A 16,676-nucleotide genomic window follows, 5' to 3' on the forward strand; every position below is an offset into this window, starting at 1 on the left:
CCAAAAAAAAAAAAAAAATAGCAATAAGAAATTTTCAAAAAGGGCGCATGTACAAAATAGCAAAGAGGCTAAATGAATAGCACCTAATGGAAATGCAGGGAAATGATTTTAACATTTTGTTTTTTCTTGTTTAAAATTACTTTTTTTTTTTTTAAGAACAACTTCATAGAATTTATTTAGTTAATATTACTATTAATGTATATGACAGGAAAAAAGGTTCAAAATGTAAATGAAGGGTGACTTCTTGATTGTTATATTATTAAAAAAGCAAATCATCATCTTTTTAAAGAGAAATGTAGCACCAAGTGTACAGAATAGCTTCATCATAATGAGTGACCTTACCTATTGAAGCTCTGGAAATTAAAAATTAAAACTTGTGCCTATTGATTGAAGACCCGTTCCACAGAAATATCAACATGTTTTTCAAAAACTTCTCATTGCCAAATTTGTTTTATACTCCATGTAAAATAAGTCTAAATAAGGCGACAATAATAACCAGCAGAATGTCAGAGCACCTTCTGAAAACTCAGTTTATACAGCTCTAAAAGCCTTCCTATCAAACAAATCAAAGTACTACTTTGTATTTGATCCAGAAGGACCTTGCGCTCAGTCTCCCCTCGGTCCTGTGCGGTCAAGGAGGCAGAGAAGTGGCTCGGAGGGACAGGCTGCATTAAAAGGAAACGCAGAAAGGATGGAGCCCCATTCTCTCGCTCCATCACACGTCTCATCTCTTTAGCTGTCTTTCTGTCCGGGGCCTAAAGTGACTTTGCTGTGATGTGACCAGGACAAACAACGCTTGATGCCATGACGGCTCTGTTAAGCGTGCCAATGTGGGTGTTTTTAGTTATAGCTTGTGTTTACACGTTTAGTAGTAGGCGCTTTGTGTCTGTTTGAGGGGAGCAGATTCTTGACTGTGTATTTTTGTGAAAAGGAGGGGTTAGGGAGGACAGTCTCTTTTGATTTGGTCTTAAAAGGGGTGACAGGGTTTTGGAAATCTGGAGGCACTATTTACTGAAACAATAGTTTTTGACCAGAAATAAGTACCACAGACTGTGATCTCATCTCCAGATGACTTCTACCTTCATTTTTTTTGTTAGTACTGAGATTTCATAGAGGGATAAAAAAGCTTTTTTGTGCTGTGTGACATGCTGAAAGCATGCTTTAGTTTTTGTAACCTTGGTGAGACTGCTAATGCTTTAGACACAAATATCTCTGCCTCTCTCTCTCCCTCTCCATAGTTGATTGTTTGACAAGTTCATTTTACCTTACTTTTCCATCTTGTGTCAAGTGTCTGTTTCCACAAAAAAAAGTGTGCTTTGAATCAAGGCTTTACTGCTGAAAAGAACAGACTTTGTTCCTGCATCTCATGGGTTAAAATTAAAATGGAAAAGAAGAAAAGACTGGATGGGTGTTTATGTATCATATAATAGGGGTAACTTGGGATTGGTCCCTCTGCAAAAGGGGCTTCTGACTGGAGGGAATTGGATATGCCGAAATTAAACGAGCCAATTAGGGAAGCTAAGAGTTTAGAGGTCAAAGCGTGCCCCATTAAAGCTCCTCTTCTCAACCTAACTTTCTAATTCAGAATGTCTCTTAGTCTGCTGAAGCAAGAAATCTGATTAGATCTCCTTGGCTTTCTATCTCTGGTCCTGTTTTTGTGTTACCCTGTACTGATTGCTGCTTTTGTTTAATTTGATTATTACAGACATAAACTGACACTGTAACCTCAAATGCTCAGACTTATTCGATATGTGGTTTTCCAATGCTGATACATATTTCCATCTCTAACAGCTCATATCATCCAAAGATTTAATATTTTCAAACATCGATGGTAGCCTTGATCAATTACATGTAACATTACATATGCTATGGTGGAAGACATACTAATAGTTCATTCTGGATTGCTCATGTATTTTGAAACAGCATAAAAACACAAAACTGGAAGAGTGTGATAGGAGTATAAGAGTTTTATAAAAGCATAATAAACTGAGAATAAAGTGCCCATACTCCTGCCCAAGCCTCATTTTATTTTTTTAAGTATAATATTCTATTAAAAAAAAAAACCTTGGCTTTAAACTGTGCATTTACAGCACTGAGAGATTTATTTCTGAATCCATTGTTTTAGAAAACAGGCAGTGTTTTTTTTCCTAGAAAGAAAAAAAAAAACTGAACAATATTGATCAATAAATACGTTTAGTAAAGGGATGATCTTAGGAAAAATCATTTAAAAATATAGCACATAACTGTAGTTGTAGATTCAATGAATAAAATATAGCCAATTGTTTCATTTTTGAATCATGATTTAGAAAAAGGTGTCGTATCATTCCAATAATTTTTACATAAAGTTTGAGTGGAACCTGTGGCAACACCTAAAACCAAGTTTGTAAAATGAAACAAATTACAATCACACCCTGCATTGTTGTGGGCTGCAGATGGTAGTTATCAGCCTCTATTTATATGGTCTTAAATAAACAAAAACAGGAAATGGTTGTAATTTAAATCATTTAAAAAAGTATATGATCACTTCAGTTAACTTCTTTCATGAAAACTGCCTTTTTAAGCTCAACCGAATTATTATGTTCAAAACTAAAACATTTTGCTGAAGTATCTGTTCTTTTGGCTTAAATAATGACAAAGTTAGTTAAAAGGCACACTGACTTTCCAAAGTCTGTATTTAAATCTTTGAATGCCTTTTTTCCCTAGAAACCTTGAAGATTGATGTTACCATTGTTTATTAAAAAAGGGACTTTTTTACATTATGAAAGGTTGAAATGCTGATGACCTTAGACAAATTCTTTAATACATATCTTTTTATTTTACTTTCTATGCTTTATGATTGAATTCATTAGATGTAAATGTCACCATGTCAGTGTGTAAATACAAAGATTCTAATCTGGTTGAAAGGATGCTTCAATATTTAGCTTTTATTAGCATCTGGTTTATTAATTTAACAAAGTTACTCACAGAAAAAGATATCTAGATGAATCTAAATCTGAAATGATAATTACTCAATAATTACTCCTAATGCATAAAATCCACAGAGCATTCTGTGATGCAGACCAATGCTTCGTTACACCATCCACACAGACCAGAAAAAAAACTGGGGAAAAGAGAAAAGGAGGACTATGTCTGTGTAAATCAGTGACTTCTTTTGAATAAGTGATTTCTTTTGTGTTTAATGTAGCTCACATATACTGCAGGCTTTGCAGTTGAATGCACGAGTGGCCCTGAGAAAGGTTGAGCACAACTGCAGTCTCTTTAAAGCCTCTCGGTTTGTCTCTAAAGGTGAGAGGTGAAGCCTCTCAATACCTCTGTCAGTGCAATACAGAAAGGAAAGAATATCTCAAGGTTAGCCCGCTTTTTCTTTCAACAAAATATGTGAGCCCTAGGATAAAAAAACATTTGCGTCAAAACCTGCCTTTTGAGTCTCTCAGGGACGCTGTTTTTCAGCACTTACATCCAACTTTCTTTTTCTTTCACTCTTTTTTTCCCCCATAACTTCAAAAAATCACCAATCAAACTAAAGGCTTTCATGCACTGATAGAGAAGGCTTCAGCTGCTGTCACAATCGCTCGGTGGGCATGTCCACTGCTGTTCATAGGAGGTGTGTTTGTCCGAGTGGACGTGGGAGACACTGTGGATTTATCTGATCTTACAAGCCATCAGGTTGAGCAGAGCTTTGCTAAACATGACCTGAAGTGTGCCGGCCCCCGAGCAAACGCTGCTGTCACCTTGACCAACCCGAGCTGTCATCTCTCTGAGTGGCCCATGAGAGCTGACAGCTGTGGCGTTCCCAAAACAAATCACTGCTGCGTTTGGTAACACTCCGCGTCCACGCGATTTAGCCCTTTCCGAGACGAAAGCAGGAGCGGCGGCTGTTAATGCTCCAGCTAATGCACTGCCTCACCCGGTGTGTTTGTGTGTGTGTGTGCAGGTTTGCCATAGCTTAGATTTATGTACTTTATGCCACCTCCTGCTTGAGTTGACCTGCCGATGTTCACATCTTTCTTTGCAGCCTTCTTTCAGTGGCTTTTCCTTGAACCATCTCTTCATCCTCATTTTTCTGACTGTTCAAACCTTGGGCAAATTTAGAGCCCAAATTATTAGTGATCCGTTTTCTGGTTTTTCAGAAAATAAACCTTTGGGCTCCCACTTCTAACTGAAGTGTTGGAGAACAGAAACATTAATGTCAATGGTTGAGTGTTTTTCATTCTTAGTCATTGAATTGATCAGATTCATTGCAACTTAGTCTGTACACAACAGAGTCTTATTTTTTTTCCTCAAACATGCTTTCTGAATGTGATTAACTTTTTAACTGGCATTTATTAGTACAATACACTGTGATTCAGTATCTCTAATGCTCCCCCACTAATCTCACACACACACACCTACCTGTCAGAAGCACTTCATAAACAGAGATATTTGATTATTTGATTTCAGGCTTTTTTTAGACATCAAACTAAAGTGGTGGAGATGTGGTTTCCATTGATGTCTTTGTTTTCATGTCACAGCCATTGCTCACATATTCTCATCTTTAGAGACTGTCTTAGTTAAATTCCCTTTCTCTTCATATACATATAAGACATATTTAAGACATATACTTAAAGAAAAGAATTTTAAAGATATTTTATAACTAAAATGACATCAGGTATGGGAGTTAGGGAAGTAGGTCTTTCAAATGGACCATTATTTTATTCCCCTATAATTCAGCATGTCCTACCAAATAGTGCACATAAACACCCCATTTGCAATGGCAATGTTGCATTAGTATTGCTATGATGGATATTCAATATATTGTGCAAGTGTAATATGTAGCTTTGATTATACACTGATACAGATATTTTCTGAACCAGAATGGTTTTACATCCACAGTTGATGTCGTATTTTTTTGTCCTGCATTATGACTAAATATGAATAAGGTATCAAAGAATGAGCCTTCGATGCCAGAATTCACCTTTTTTCCCCATCAGCTGCATAGCTGCTAAATCTGATAACAGATATGGGTCTGGTTGGCATCACATGACCAAGGGTAGTATTATCCTGTATATGTTAAAGAAATCTAAAAATATTACCTACTGATATTTTATTAACTTTGGCTAAAGTATTTTTTTCTACATAGATGCACTAAAAGGCTTAAAGTCTTATATCCCATTGTTTAATGCCAATGCGATAATCCTGCAGTCCTTCAATATATCTTGCAGAATATAAAATATTTTCAGCCACACTACATCCCCAGCTTATTGGCTGAATGTTGTCTTTGATTTTTCTGCAGATGTTTTAAGGAGAGGCTTTTGTTCAGCTACACAGATGAACAACAGGAAGGAGGACATGGAGATCTCATCTCACTACCGTCAGCTCCTCAGAGAGCTCAATGAGCAGAGGCAGCACGGCATCCTCTGTGACGCCTGTGTCATTGTGGACGGAAAGATCTTCAAGGCCCATAAGAATGTCCTTCTGGGCTCCTCACGCTACTTCAAGACTCTTTACTGCCAGGTGAAGGAGTGCGCATGCTGAGAGAATTCTGAGGACTATACATTCATTTTGCACCCCTTATTCATTATAGTCAAAAATTAAAAGAGTGTTTTTGTCATCTTGCAGGTTAAGAAAGGAGCCGAGCCTCCCCATCAGACTACTGTTACTCACCTCGACATCGTAACGGCAACCGGCTTCAAAGCCATCTTGGATTTTATGTACTCAGCTCACCTTGCCCTTACCAGTAAGAACGTGATCGAGGTTATGTCGGCCGCCAGCTACCTTCAGATGACGGACATTGTCCAAGCCTGCCACAGCTTCATCAAGGCTGCTCTTGACATCAGTATCCGCTCAGAAATGGCCGATGAGCTGGCTGACTTTGAAATGGGAGCTGTTGCTGCAGGTTTAGGAGGAGGTGGAGGAGTAGCTGGGGTTGGAGGAGGGGTAGGTTTAGCTGGAGCAGGGGGTGTTCCAGGTGCTAGCTTGGGAGGAGGTGGGATAGTGGGTATAGCCTCTGAAGCGTTGGCCTCTATAATTTCTGGTCGCAGCACCTCTCCCTGGCTGGCACGCAGAACTAGTCCAGCCAACTCCTCTGGGGATTCAGCCATTGCCAGTTGCCATGAGGGAGGCAGCATGTATGGGAAGGAAGACCAAGAACCTCCTAAGAGCCATGAGAGCCAAGAGGAAGCCTGTCATGACTCTCAGCCTGCCTGGCCTCATGACTATAGGCCGGTCAGTGTCAAAGAGGAACAAGTTTCTCCTGCCTCTTCTTCTCATCCAAGGGACACTCCCAAAGGGTCAACACATGTAGAACAAGGGACAGGGGGATCTAGTGGTGGAGGTGTTGAAGGACCCTGGCAACCTCTATCAGGGTCAGGCCGGAGGAAGAACAGGAAGAACAAGGATACAGTCAGGCATATTACCCAACAGGCTGAGAAAACCTGGGATCGGCAGCGAGATAGGGAGAGAGAAAGAGACAGTAGGCCTGGATCACCACTCCCCTCCATGCTGGCTGTCACTGGATGGACCTACAATGGACAAGACATTCCAGGTAAGACTGACGCCTCTAACACGGTTTATGCCAGCTGTAGTGTTAAAAATTGGAATTGAGAAACATTCCTCTGCAAAATCTCAGTTATCTGGTTCATGGCAACCATAAAACAGGCTGAAGAAGCGACTGGACTTTCAAACAGATTTTCTGAAAATGTTTAAACACCTATCCAGCAGTCTGTGTCAATTCTATCAGCTTGCCCTGAAGCAAACACTCCAATTACAGATTGCTCTAGTGTGAGCCGAGAAAAATGATAAAGACTCCTGAATATATGTTAAAACATCTTCAGAAAAACTGAGCAAAGTCTGGAAGATCAGCCCAAATGTTCCCAATATTTCCAATTTAGCAAATCAAAGGTTTCTCAATGAGGTTTTCCCTCATAATCCAACATATGATTAACACTCTAACAAAGTCTTTGCATCACTTTCCTTAGTTTTTTTTTAGATTTCTTGATCTAACTTTTTTAAAAGCTATTACATGTCGATATTCCTTTTAGCAAATTCCAAGTTTGTTTGTTTTAGGTTTTTTTTTAGCAAAAGAATAAAACACGTTCCCACTTTCTGTTACCTCTCTTGTGACTATGAATTGGTTGCTGTGAAATAGACTTTTACTAATATAAAACTAAGACAAAATAGTTGACATGCTTTAAAATTAGACATTTGATTTTTCCTATTTCATTTTCATTGAGCAATAATACAAGCAAGATGTACATTTAGATATTAAGCCATTTTAGTAGCGCTCCAAAGGAGGAGGTATATGGAAGTAAATCTGTGTCGCTGGGATTTGAATTAAAAATGCCACTGAAATTTAAATGTTGTATGTTTTTACTTACTGTTTCAGTGTTAAAATATATATTCAGAACACATTTTTGACCTAAAAAGAAGTTCATTGTCATTATTTCTATACAGTTGAAATTTCATTTGTTATTTTCTCTATAAGCTAAAAATTCACATTACTATTTCAAAGTGATTACATTTTCAGTACTTATTTTTCAGTTTAATTTTTGAGTGTTAAAAAAATCTGCATATAATATAATTCAATATTTTCAGCCTGAAAAGCGACACAGATTTACTTCCATATAGGTAGAAGTTCAAGAACTTATAAGAACCTACCCACAATAAGAATATATTCATGTCAGGTAACATATAAGGTCTTTTGCTAAAAGGAGGCATTACGAATTAAGGCACAATTACACAAATACAGTGTCTTAATTTGAAAGCAGTTTTACAGAAAAAAGAAGATATCTAATAGTACATATCGCAAATGTTGCAAATTATCACATTTAAATGTTCTGGTTACATGCAAATTTACCTGCGAATGTACATATGTGTAGAATTACAACATCAAATCAAATGTGTTCTAACACAGAAAGACTGAGAATTAGAAGAAAAATATAGAGTAACTCTGATATGTTTATACCTCCTTTTAGCTGCCGAAGAGTTCACTCCTTTGCTGATTTAACAAAATGAAAATGTCTGACTTAGCTTTTTAAAACAGGTTTCTAACATTATGAATTGTTACTTCTGAGTCATTTTGATGTAGCAACTTCCACACTGAAGAGTGTTAATAATGCCATCCAGATGCATTCACAATGCTCTAGTGATCAGAAAATTATCATACTATAGTTTTGCCTCTCTGGCTTGCTGCGTAGTGCACATGTACATATTTCTTAAGAAATTCTCTAGTTGAAGATTTCTGTATAGTGTATGTTTTGATAGCTTATATTGGTAACAGCCAACATAATTAGGCACAGCATTTAGTAAATTCTTTTACTCCAACCTGCAATTGAACATTGTTACGTTGGTGTGATATAATTATTACATCCGACTTCCGAGGTTAACCGAGTGCAGCAACTTTCTATTTTAGGAAAGTGATTTAAGCAATAGGGAAAACAAACCAGGTTTGGCCAATCATGTGCTTAGATTAAATGTCTTAACATTAAGTGGAAAGGACTTAAAAGGATAAATGAAGGTCAAAGAAAAGCTTTTTAATTTCCTGATGCAGGGTTGATTTGATGACTTCGAGGAGGCAGTGCTACAGTTTAAGTCCTAGCCTGTAAGTTTTGTTTTAATGGATGTAATTACTGAATGACTGGTAGGATAACAAGATTAGGTTCGATAATTGGGTAAAACTGTCATCTAAACACCTAATGTTGATAAAATCTATTTTAACTTTAAGACTGTTTAACCAATTGCTCAGTGGCTAAGACTAATCAAACCGTTGCGGGGACTTTTGTGGAGCTCATGTGCATGATACTTTCTAGACTGCCACCTGAAATAGTCCAACAGAAACTCAGAACAACTCTGTGGAAATTGACCTAATTTTTTCCCTCCTCCGGCATTGTGATTAGTGAGCTTATACACTAACGTGTCAGGCCTAAGATGATTATCTAAAATCTTGAAGGTGTGAGGTGAAGCCTTGGTAAATGCAGACGGATATTACAATCCTCTCTTCACTGTAGTTTATGTAAGCCACACTCCCAGTTACACAGACAAGCAAATGCGTACACAAACACAATGGTAAATGCATATTTATTTTAAGATTTCTCCCTTTATCCTAGGGCTTGCAGAACTGTTAAGCAAGTTGTTCCTCTGCAAAACTTATACATGATAAGTTACCTATGTGTGTTTGTGCGTCTTTGTGCATGTTGTGGGCCCAAGGCGTCAATAGGTAGATTATTAAAAGTAAGAAAAGCTAATCCTGGGCGCATTAAGGGAGTTGGCTGTGAAATGGGCACACACGTCGCGCAGTAAAAGAAAACAGGATAATTGAATTGACCTGGGTCACTGCACGGATTACCAGCACGTCCTCGCCATCCCGGGCTCCTCCCCCTCTCTCTGGGGTTTAGGGAAGGACCTTCTGGAAAGGGCGAGATGGAAGAGGAAGAGAGAGCGTTAGATTGGAGGGGTAATTAGAGAGAACAAAAATGCAGAGGAGCAAAAAGGAAATGGGAATTGAACCGTACCTGCTTCTGGGCTTATGAAGTGTTTGTCTCCTTAACTTTACGTGTCTTCAGTCCCTGATTTTGTGACCCGAAGTTGAACCTTATTACTTTGCCCAAGTACAAAATGTCTTGTGGCTCAGAATCACACACACTCATACATAATAACATACAGCGACAAAGTTAAATGGTACTATTAAGACTGTTGGCCAGTGTCATGGTTCTGGTAGAAGGTAGAGTTTAAGTCTGACTGTGGTGAAGCAATGTTTAATCAGAGCTGTTTGCTCACATTAAGGTTATAGAGGAAGTGTAGAGATGCTGCTGGTCAAAACTCAACTGGTGTTTGCCAAAAGGCAACCAGTCATTCTTGAGCTCTGCTGGCCAACATCAACATGTAAAGAATTATCCTGTCCACTCTTCCTCAGTGGGATGGCTTTGAAATTTAAGAGCAAGTTACTTTGCTACCACTCAAAGTTTTGTAGTTGAGCTTTGAGGCTTTTGTTGGCGTCTGGGAATGTTGGCAAGAAATCTGGTTTTAATTTTAGTTTTAAAGCATAAAGCTCATTAGATCTCTATAACTCCAAATGACAAAGGGTCAAAGGTGCATGCTGCGGCTCTTGTAGACTTATGAGAGTTAGAGTCCTTAAGTCTTAAGTCTTCTTAAGCCAAGGATTTTGTCACCTTTAGTCAGTGATCTAAATTAGGCGTACATGCACCTTAAAGGGCCAAAGAATTAGAAAGTGATCATTTTTTATGACTGATATATTTCTACTACATTGTTATGAAACATTAATAATTATTCTAAAATAATATTATTGATCATGCATTTTGCACTGAGCATCCCCAACTAAGTAACTAAGCTGATATTTAGCTTTTTAAATAATAGGTCTGAAACGATTAATCGGATTATTGAAATAATCATCAACTAATTTAGTAATCGATGAATTGTTAACTGGAGTATAGAGACTGTAAAACATGTCTTTAGTTGACATAGCAACTCACTTAGATCAGAAATTATAGGAATATTGTAGAAAAAAAATGGAAACGTTTTGCATTTAAGATAAAAAGAAAAAAATTATCTGTCAATATGCTAAAATCTTCAAGGAACCTTTAGCTGTCGGATTATTAATCGAAAAAATTATGGACAGATTAATCGATTTGCAAAATAATCGTTAGTCGCAGCCCTATGCAATAGTCAGGCTGCAAGCCTCCATTTAGCTGCTAAGCAGATATGCTGCTGTATGCCTGCCAGCTTCTGTTTTACAATGTAATTTCTTTAATAAGAGTGATAAATGTGCCTCTTCTGATTCCTTACAATCTGTAATCAGCCTCCATGCTTACAATAACTGTAAGTGTTTTGCCTGATCTGAAGTATTTTAAAATGGAAGATTTTATCTTGTGATCACTGAAAGGTTTAGGAGCCTTCTTTCAGAGAACTTGCTGGCAGTGTAACAATAGTTGTGGGAGATGTGGGGCTGAATTACTTTGCAAAGAGCCTGAGAAATCTCGGGTCACTCCAGGCACAATGACAGAATATGTATCACTTTGGGATTTTCTTAAACTTCGGAACACTCTGATAATGGAAAACGATTGATTTAAGTGAAAAAGTATCCCAAAGCAACCTGGCCCATGTGTAAAAAAGCAATAGATAGTTCTCACAGGACATCATCCTCCCTCTGGTTCCATACAAAAAATTGGGACCTAGAATCCACATGACTGTTTGTACATAATAGAACCACAGTAGTTTTATGTTGGGTTGAAGGGGGTAAAAACAAATGTGTTAAAACAATAAAGAGAAGTTTTCATTACATCCTGTTAATTCAAACAGATGAAGCTCAGGGAACTTTGCTACGAGGCTTTGAGTGTTGATGGGTTTTACAAGTTGGAAACACGAGCCAATCTAATGTGGCACAGATTTGCTCTGATCACTTTATTAGCGGTGAGACATGTTTGAAAAAAAGATGATATAGCTTTGAAAATTTGAAATTACATCAAACTATGGAAAATTAAAAGGAAACTCCTGCTTATTACGACTAACTTTTGATTTATATACATTTTGAGAGTATAAATAAAAACCATATGAGTATATATAACTCATATAAGCAAATATCAGTTACTTTCATGGAAAAACAAACATTGATTATTGACCCTGCTTTTTCACTTGTCAACTTAATATGGATCTATACCACTAACAATTATCTTTGCTTGGTACCATTTTGAGGATACATCATGCACTGTTTGTGATGCCCTGCAGTGTTTGACAAGGTCATACCTTACAAAAAAACAAGCAAAAGCAAATGAGAATCCATAATCCTTAATCCCTAACCCTACCCGTCATGTCTGGTGGGAGCTATCTATTCCCTCATAGACTGGGAAGAGGCTTCGCAGCATTTGATGCAGGTTCAGCAGATTCAGAAACAGCTTCTTCCCCGCCGCCAACTGACAGCTGAACTGTTGTGAAAACTCTTATGTTTTTTTTTTCTTCTACCACACTGTTTACATTTGATCACTGCTGCACTTTAAGGAATGGAAATATTGTGAAAGCTGTACAAAATGAAATTTCGTTTTCTATACACTGCGTGTACATAAAGACAATAAAGTTGTCTAAGTCTTAAAATGTTGTTGTCACTTTGCCGCAGAATCAGATTTGACTTTATACTTTAAATAAGCCACTCAAACAAGCATTTATTGTGCCTTTTAAAGTGCTTATGTTTGAAAATGTTGACCAGATGTATCAATAATTTTCATTGGTCACTATTGTTCACTGAGATCCTAATACCTTAGAAATTGCTCTGTTATCCTTTCCAAACTGAGATGCCTATGACTTTACCTTGCATCTGTTCAAACAGTAATAATGCCTATTAAGGCCTCGAAATGAAAGGAAAGATGAACCAAAATATATATATATATTTTATCAAAAATAAATCCTGATTTATATTTATATTTAAAATTATATTGATTTAAGATGCAAAAAAATCAAAATAAAAAGCTAGACACAGGTGTCACATTAGGATAAGAGTAAATCAATGAATCTGAACAGCATTTTGTGCTTCATGAAGCACTGATGTCAATTAAACCGACCTGACATTAAGTTAGAAGGTTTTGAGACTTTTCTTGAACTACTGAAATATACAAAAGTTACAACTTACCATCTTCACCAATGTTTGATTCAAAAAGATGTTTCACATTACAAGGTGGAATTAAAACTGAGGTTTTTTCTTGTGTTTCTAAATGGGCTTGGGTATATATCTTTCCCTAAACATGATCCAATGTTCACCAAAAACATTTTTCCCTCCGTTTTACTCTGACTCACAGTTTGGCAGCCTGTGGAGCAGCAATGAACCAATAGAGGTTTTGTTTATCCAACTCCACATTACAATGTTTCATGCCCTCATCCTTGTCTTAGTCCTGTAGATCCCAATCTAAGCTGGTGCAGTCAGAGTATTTATCTGTAACTGACAAATAAAGCTGTTAGAGGGACGTCTGTCAATGCATAAAAAACTAGGTTATAATTTGTGTTAATTATCCTTCAAAATGCACCTTTCCGCATGTCAAAATTTGCATCATTCTTTTCTGCAATGTAGACTACCTTTAACTGCCTGCTTTAAAATGTGCAGGAATTTAAGGTGTGTCAACTTATAATTCCAGCTTCATGACACTTTTTCTGTATATTTTAACTGTTTAATTTTTAAATTCGAGTCATGCTAATTATTATTTAGAGACTTTTAGTTTGGGAAGAAAAAGTTGCTCAATGGCGTCCATTTGCTAGTTTCCATGAAGGGCTCATCTGGGGGAGAAAGGGCACCTTCGGCCTGAGATTAGCTTAATTGCTTCATTCTTTATTGATGAAAAGTGCCTCCACACTCTTCCTCCCTCCCTCTCATTCATCTGTAATCAGCGTCCATGCTTTGCTATTAGAAACAATCACGTGACACACAACACAGGGCTGCCTAGTTCAGGCTTTAACTGGTTTATTCTAATACACCAATAATATCTGCTTGTGTAAAGGCTTGGCATATTAGCACAGAGGCTTTAATGTATCTGTATGAAAATGTGGCCATGTTGACATAAACAGCTGCAGGAATTAGGATTTGTTTTCTTTAGATCCTCTTCCCTCGCTAACATCTGCTGTGGTTATTGGATGTCATTATTGCAGCCTCTAAGCGTCCAGCTGCCTTTTCTCTGGCTTCGTAATGCTTGATCTCCTTATTTCTTAGGCTCACCTTGTCTACAAAGACACATGTTTGAAATCTTACATGTGAGGAAATCATCGCTTCATACAAAATGCTCATGTGTATATTTTTCTCCCCAGTAAATCATTAGAAGTGACATATTTTTACAAAGGGAGCTTTAAATAGTCCCTGTTCTGATGGCTTTTATTCCTGATCTTTTAAATAATTACCTGAAATTATTTTTAGTTTGGCCTCTGCTGCATTGGTTGCTTCTGTAAGACCTTGATTTCTGCACATCACAGGCAAACGTTTTAGATATAAGAGTTTTTGCTGCTTCATTTGAACTTTTCATTAAAAAAATATATATATATATTTTATTATTCATGTGATTGTATATTTAGATTGTTATTTTGTTTGTTTATTAGCCATTTGGAAATGACATAGCTTAGGCGATTAGAGATTCATAAACTAAATAAAATCTATATATATATATATATATATATATATATATATATATATATATATATATATATATATATATATCGTGTATTTTGGTAAATTTGACCAATTTCTTCTTGGATTCTAATTCTCACCTTAGATTATGCAAAGATTAGCTCTTATGGGTAACAAATCAGTTTGAAATGATAACATAATTAATATTCAAAGAACAAGAAATTTCAAATCCTCCAATAAAGTTTGACAAAAAAGGGTAAGAAAAGCAAAATGCACTTTTCTCAGTTAAAAAAAAAACTAACTAAATCCCACATTTAGCTGCCAAGAGCTATTTATCTTTTCACATATTGAGCCTCCTGATAAGTACTACTATTTAGAAAATAAACTATGCTGCATGTATTAACCCGATTTTTAGGGCTCCTGATAAAATATTCTCCATATGTATAAGACGATCAATAATGGTTGTTATCAATCATTTCAGATTTAATTTGTTATCTTTCGAGGTATTTTTATGTAGATTGTTGTAAAGTCTCAACATTACAATCCTGGAAGAAATCAATCTATTACCTTCTAAAAAAATAAAATAAAAATAACAATCGTTTTTTTCTCTCTAAATATATTTCCTAAGATTGTTTTTTCTTCTTTCATATTCATTCTAAATAACAAAAAGAAAAATATATATATTTTTCAACTGGTAGCAATACATCAAACATAAGAAAGTAAATGATGATGGTTTCACACGAACAAGATAAGAGGAAAAGATGATTTCCCCTTTAGTGCTTATTACAAATAGCTGAACAGGGTTCATCAGAAATGAGTCTAAATAAAATAATTCAGCTTGTGTTTAGCTTGCCTAACATGACAGTTACTCTATTCCTATAGTGGTTCACATAACAAAACAACCATGTGCACACAGAAAGGTTTATTAACTTAGACTTAGACAGATTTTATTTAGCATTTTGTATAGCTACAATAGTGTAAACAAAAAGAAATTTCGTTAAGATCAGCTCTCTAGACTATTTCATTTTCTAAAGTGCAGCCTTGATAAGGTAAGCAGTAGTGATTAAAAAAACATTGTGAATAACAGTAATAAAAACATATGAATGTACAATTACAGTTCTTAAAACACGTATTAAAACACACTTATTAAAACACTTATTAAAACTGTAAACTGAGTTTAAATAAATGTATTTATAAAATAGATCTATCCATTTCATGTTTGATCAGTCTAAGTATTTCATATTTTGAACTAGAGATGCTTAAATACAATCTGAACTTATATATAAAAAAAAAAAAAACTGCAAAGTAGCCCTAACGTTTTAACAGCTGATGTTTAGCCACTCATGTTATTCACAATGTTTTCAAATTAGTAGTACATTGTCTGACTCCTCTGTTTTTTTATAGGTTGCCAAAGTAGGTACATTAAAAAACAATTTAACTGTCACCAGATTCTATGTGCTTTGGGAAGCAATATATTGTTGGTCACAACAGGGCAAGAACAGCATACTTTTTTAAAATACCAACCATATCCATGCTGCATTTAACTCTTATATATGGATTCCATTGCAAAAAAAAAAACAGCACATCATCAATTAAAGTTAAACTAACAACAACTTCATTCAAGATACAAGTTTCAATTTTCACAAGAAATACCTGCATGCTCTTTTTTTTTAGTGCAAGGTCTTGTGGCATGAGGTGTTGTTACATATCTGCTGCTGTTATCGGCAACATCTTGAAGGTTTAGCAATACAATTTTTTGGTTTTTCATGGGTTGCAAAGTAGAGCAGATGGTAGCACTATTGCTTTGCAGCAAGGAGTTCCTAAGTTTGAATGTACAGAATTTTTATTTCCTAGAGCTCTGGCTTCTTTCCACAGTCCAAAGCAGGACTTTTTGGTTGATTGATGTCTCTGATCTCGCTTAGATATAAGAATAAATGTGTTGTTTTGCCCTGTGAGGGAAAGGTGAACTGTTAGGTTGTAGCCCCCTTACGCTCTAACCACTGGAGTGGGTACAGGATGAATCAGTTTTTTTTTTTTTTCCATTTAATAAAATAAAAAACAGTTTAGTCATTTTGCACTTCTTTTTTAAATGGGTAATGTCTGGGTCATTGTCTTCCTCTGGTCTTTGACATGGATTTCTGAAATGAATAAATGTAAGAAGCTTGTAGGGTCATAACATAAGATAGCATCAACTTTGTATCTGATTTAACAAACCTACAGCTTCCTCATTAGCTTAAAAAACAAAATAGTGTTGCATAGAGTTGGGATGATGAAGCTCTTTGCAAACTCTAAAAGCTAAACTAAGGTTTGTGAGTCGCGTACATGAAGAATGGGTAGAGTTGGATTGTGAGAAGGAGAAACAATTAATAGGCAGTTAAAAAACTTGCAAAGCTGAGTAAGCAAATTTAAAATTTTATCAGATAATAATTGCCACATAATTAAACATAAGTTGTATTGCACATTTACTAAAAACAACGCACTTCATTGTCCTGTTGTAAAGACTACATGCACTGAAAAGTCAGAGAATTTTTACAAAGCTGTATTGATTGCAAATGTGGGCTGCTCAGCGGCACAGTGGGTAGCACTG

General features: G+C 36.2%; 1 protein-coding gene across 2 annotated transcripts in view; it reads left to right on the forward strand.

Moving 5' to 3' along the window:
* zbtb46 (zinc finger and BTB domain containing 46) overlaps positions 1 to 16,676 on the forward strand; it is a 92,097-nt gene that overhangs the window by 21,846 nt on the left and 53,575 nt on the right. For both annotated transcript variants that reach the window (XM_015392446.1, XM_015392447.1), the window contains exons 2-3: positions 5,273 to 5,493; positions 5,599 to 6,523. In XM_015392446.1, coding sequence (XP_015247932.1) covers positions 5,308 to 5,493; positions 5,599 to 6,523 — 1,111 coding nt within the window. In that variant the 5' untranslated portion in view covers positions 5,273 to 5,307. The remainder of the gene's footprint in view (positions 1 to 5,272; positions 5,494 to 5,598; positions 6,524 to 16,676) is intronic.

This window comes from Cyprinodon variegatus, unplaced genomic scaffold (genome assembly GCF_000732505.1).
Source record: "Cyprinodon variegatus isolate N-32 unplaced genomic scaffold, C_variegatus-1.0 Scaffold591, whole genome shotgun sequence".
Taxonomy (NCBI): Eukaryota; Metazoa; Chordata; class Actinopteri; order Cyprinodontiformes; family Cyprinodontidae; genus Cyprinodon; species Cyprinodon variegatus.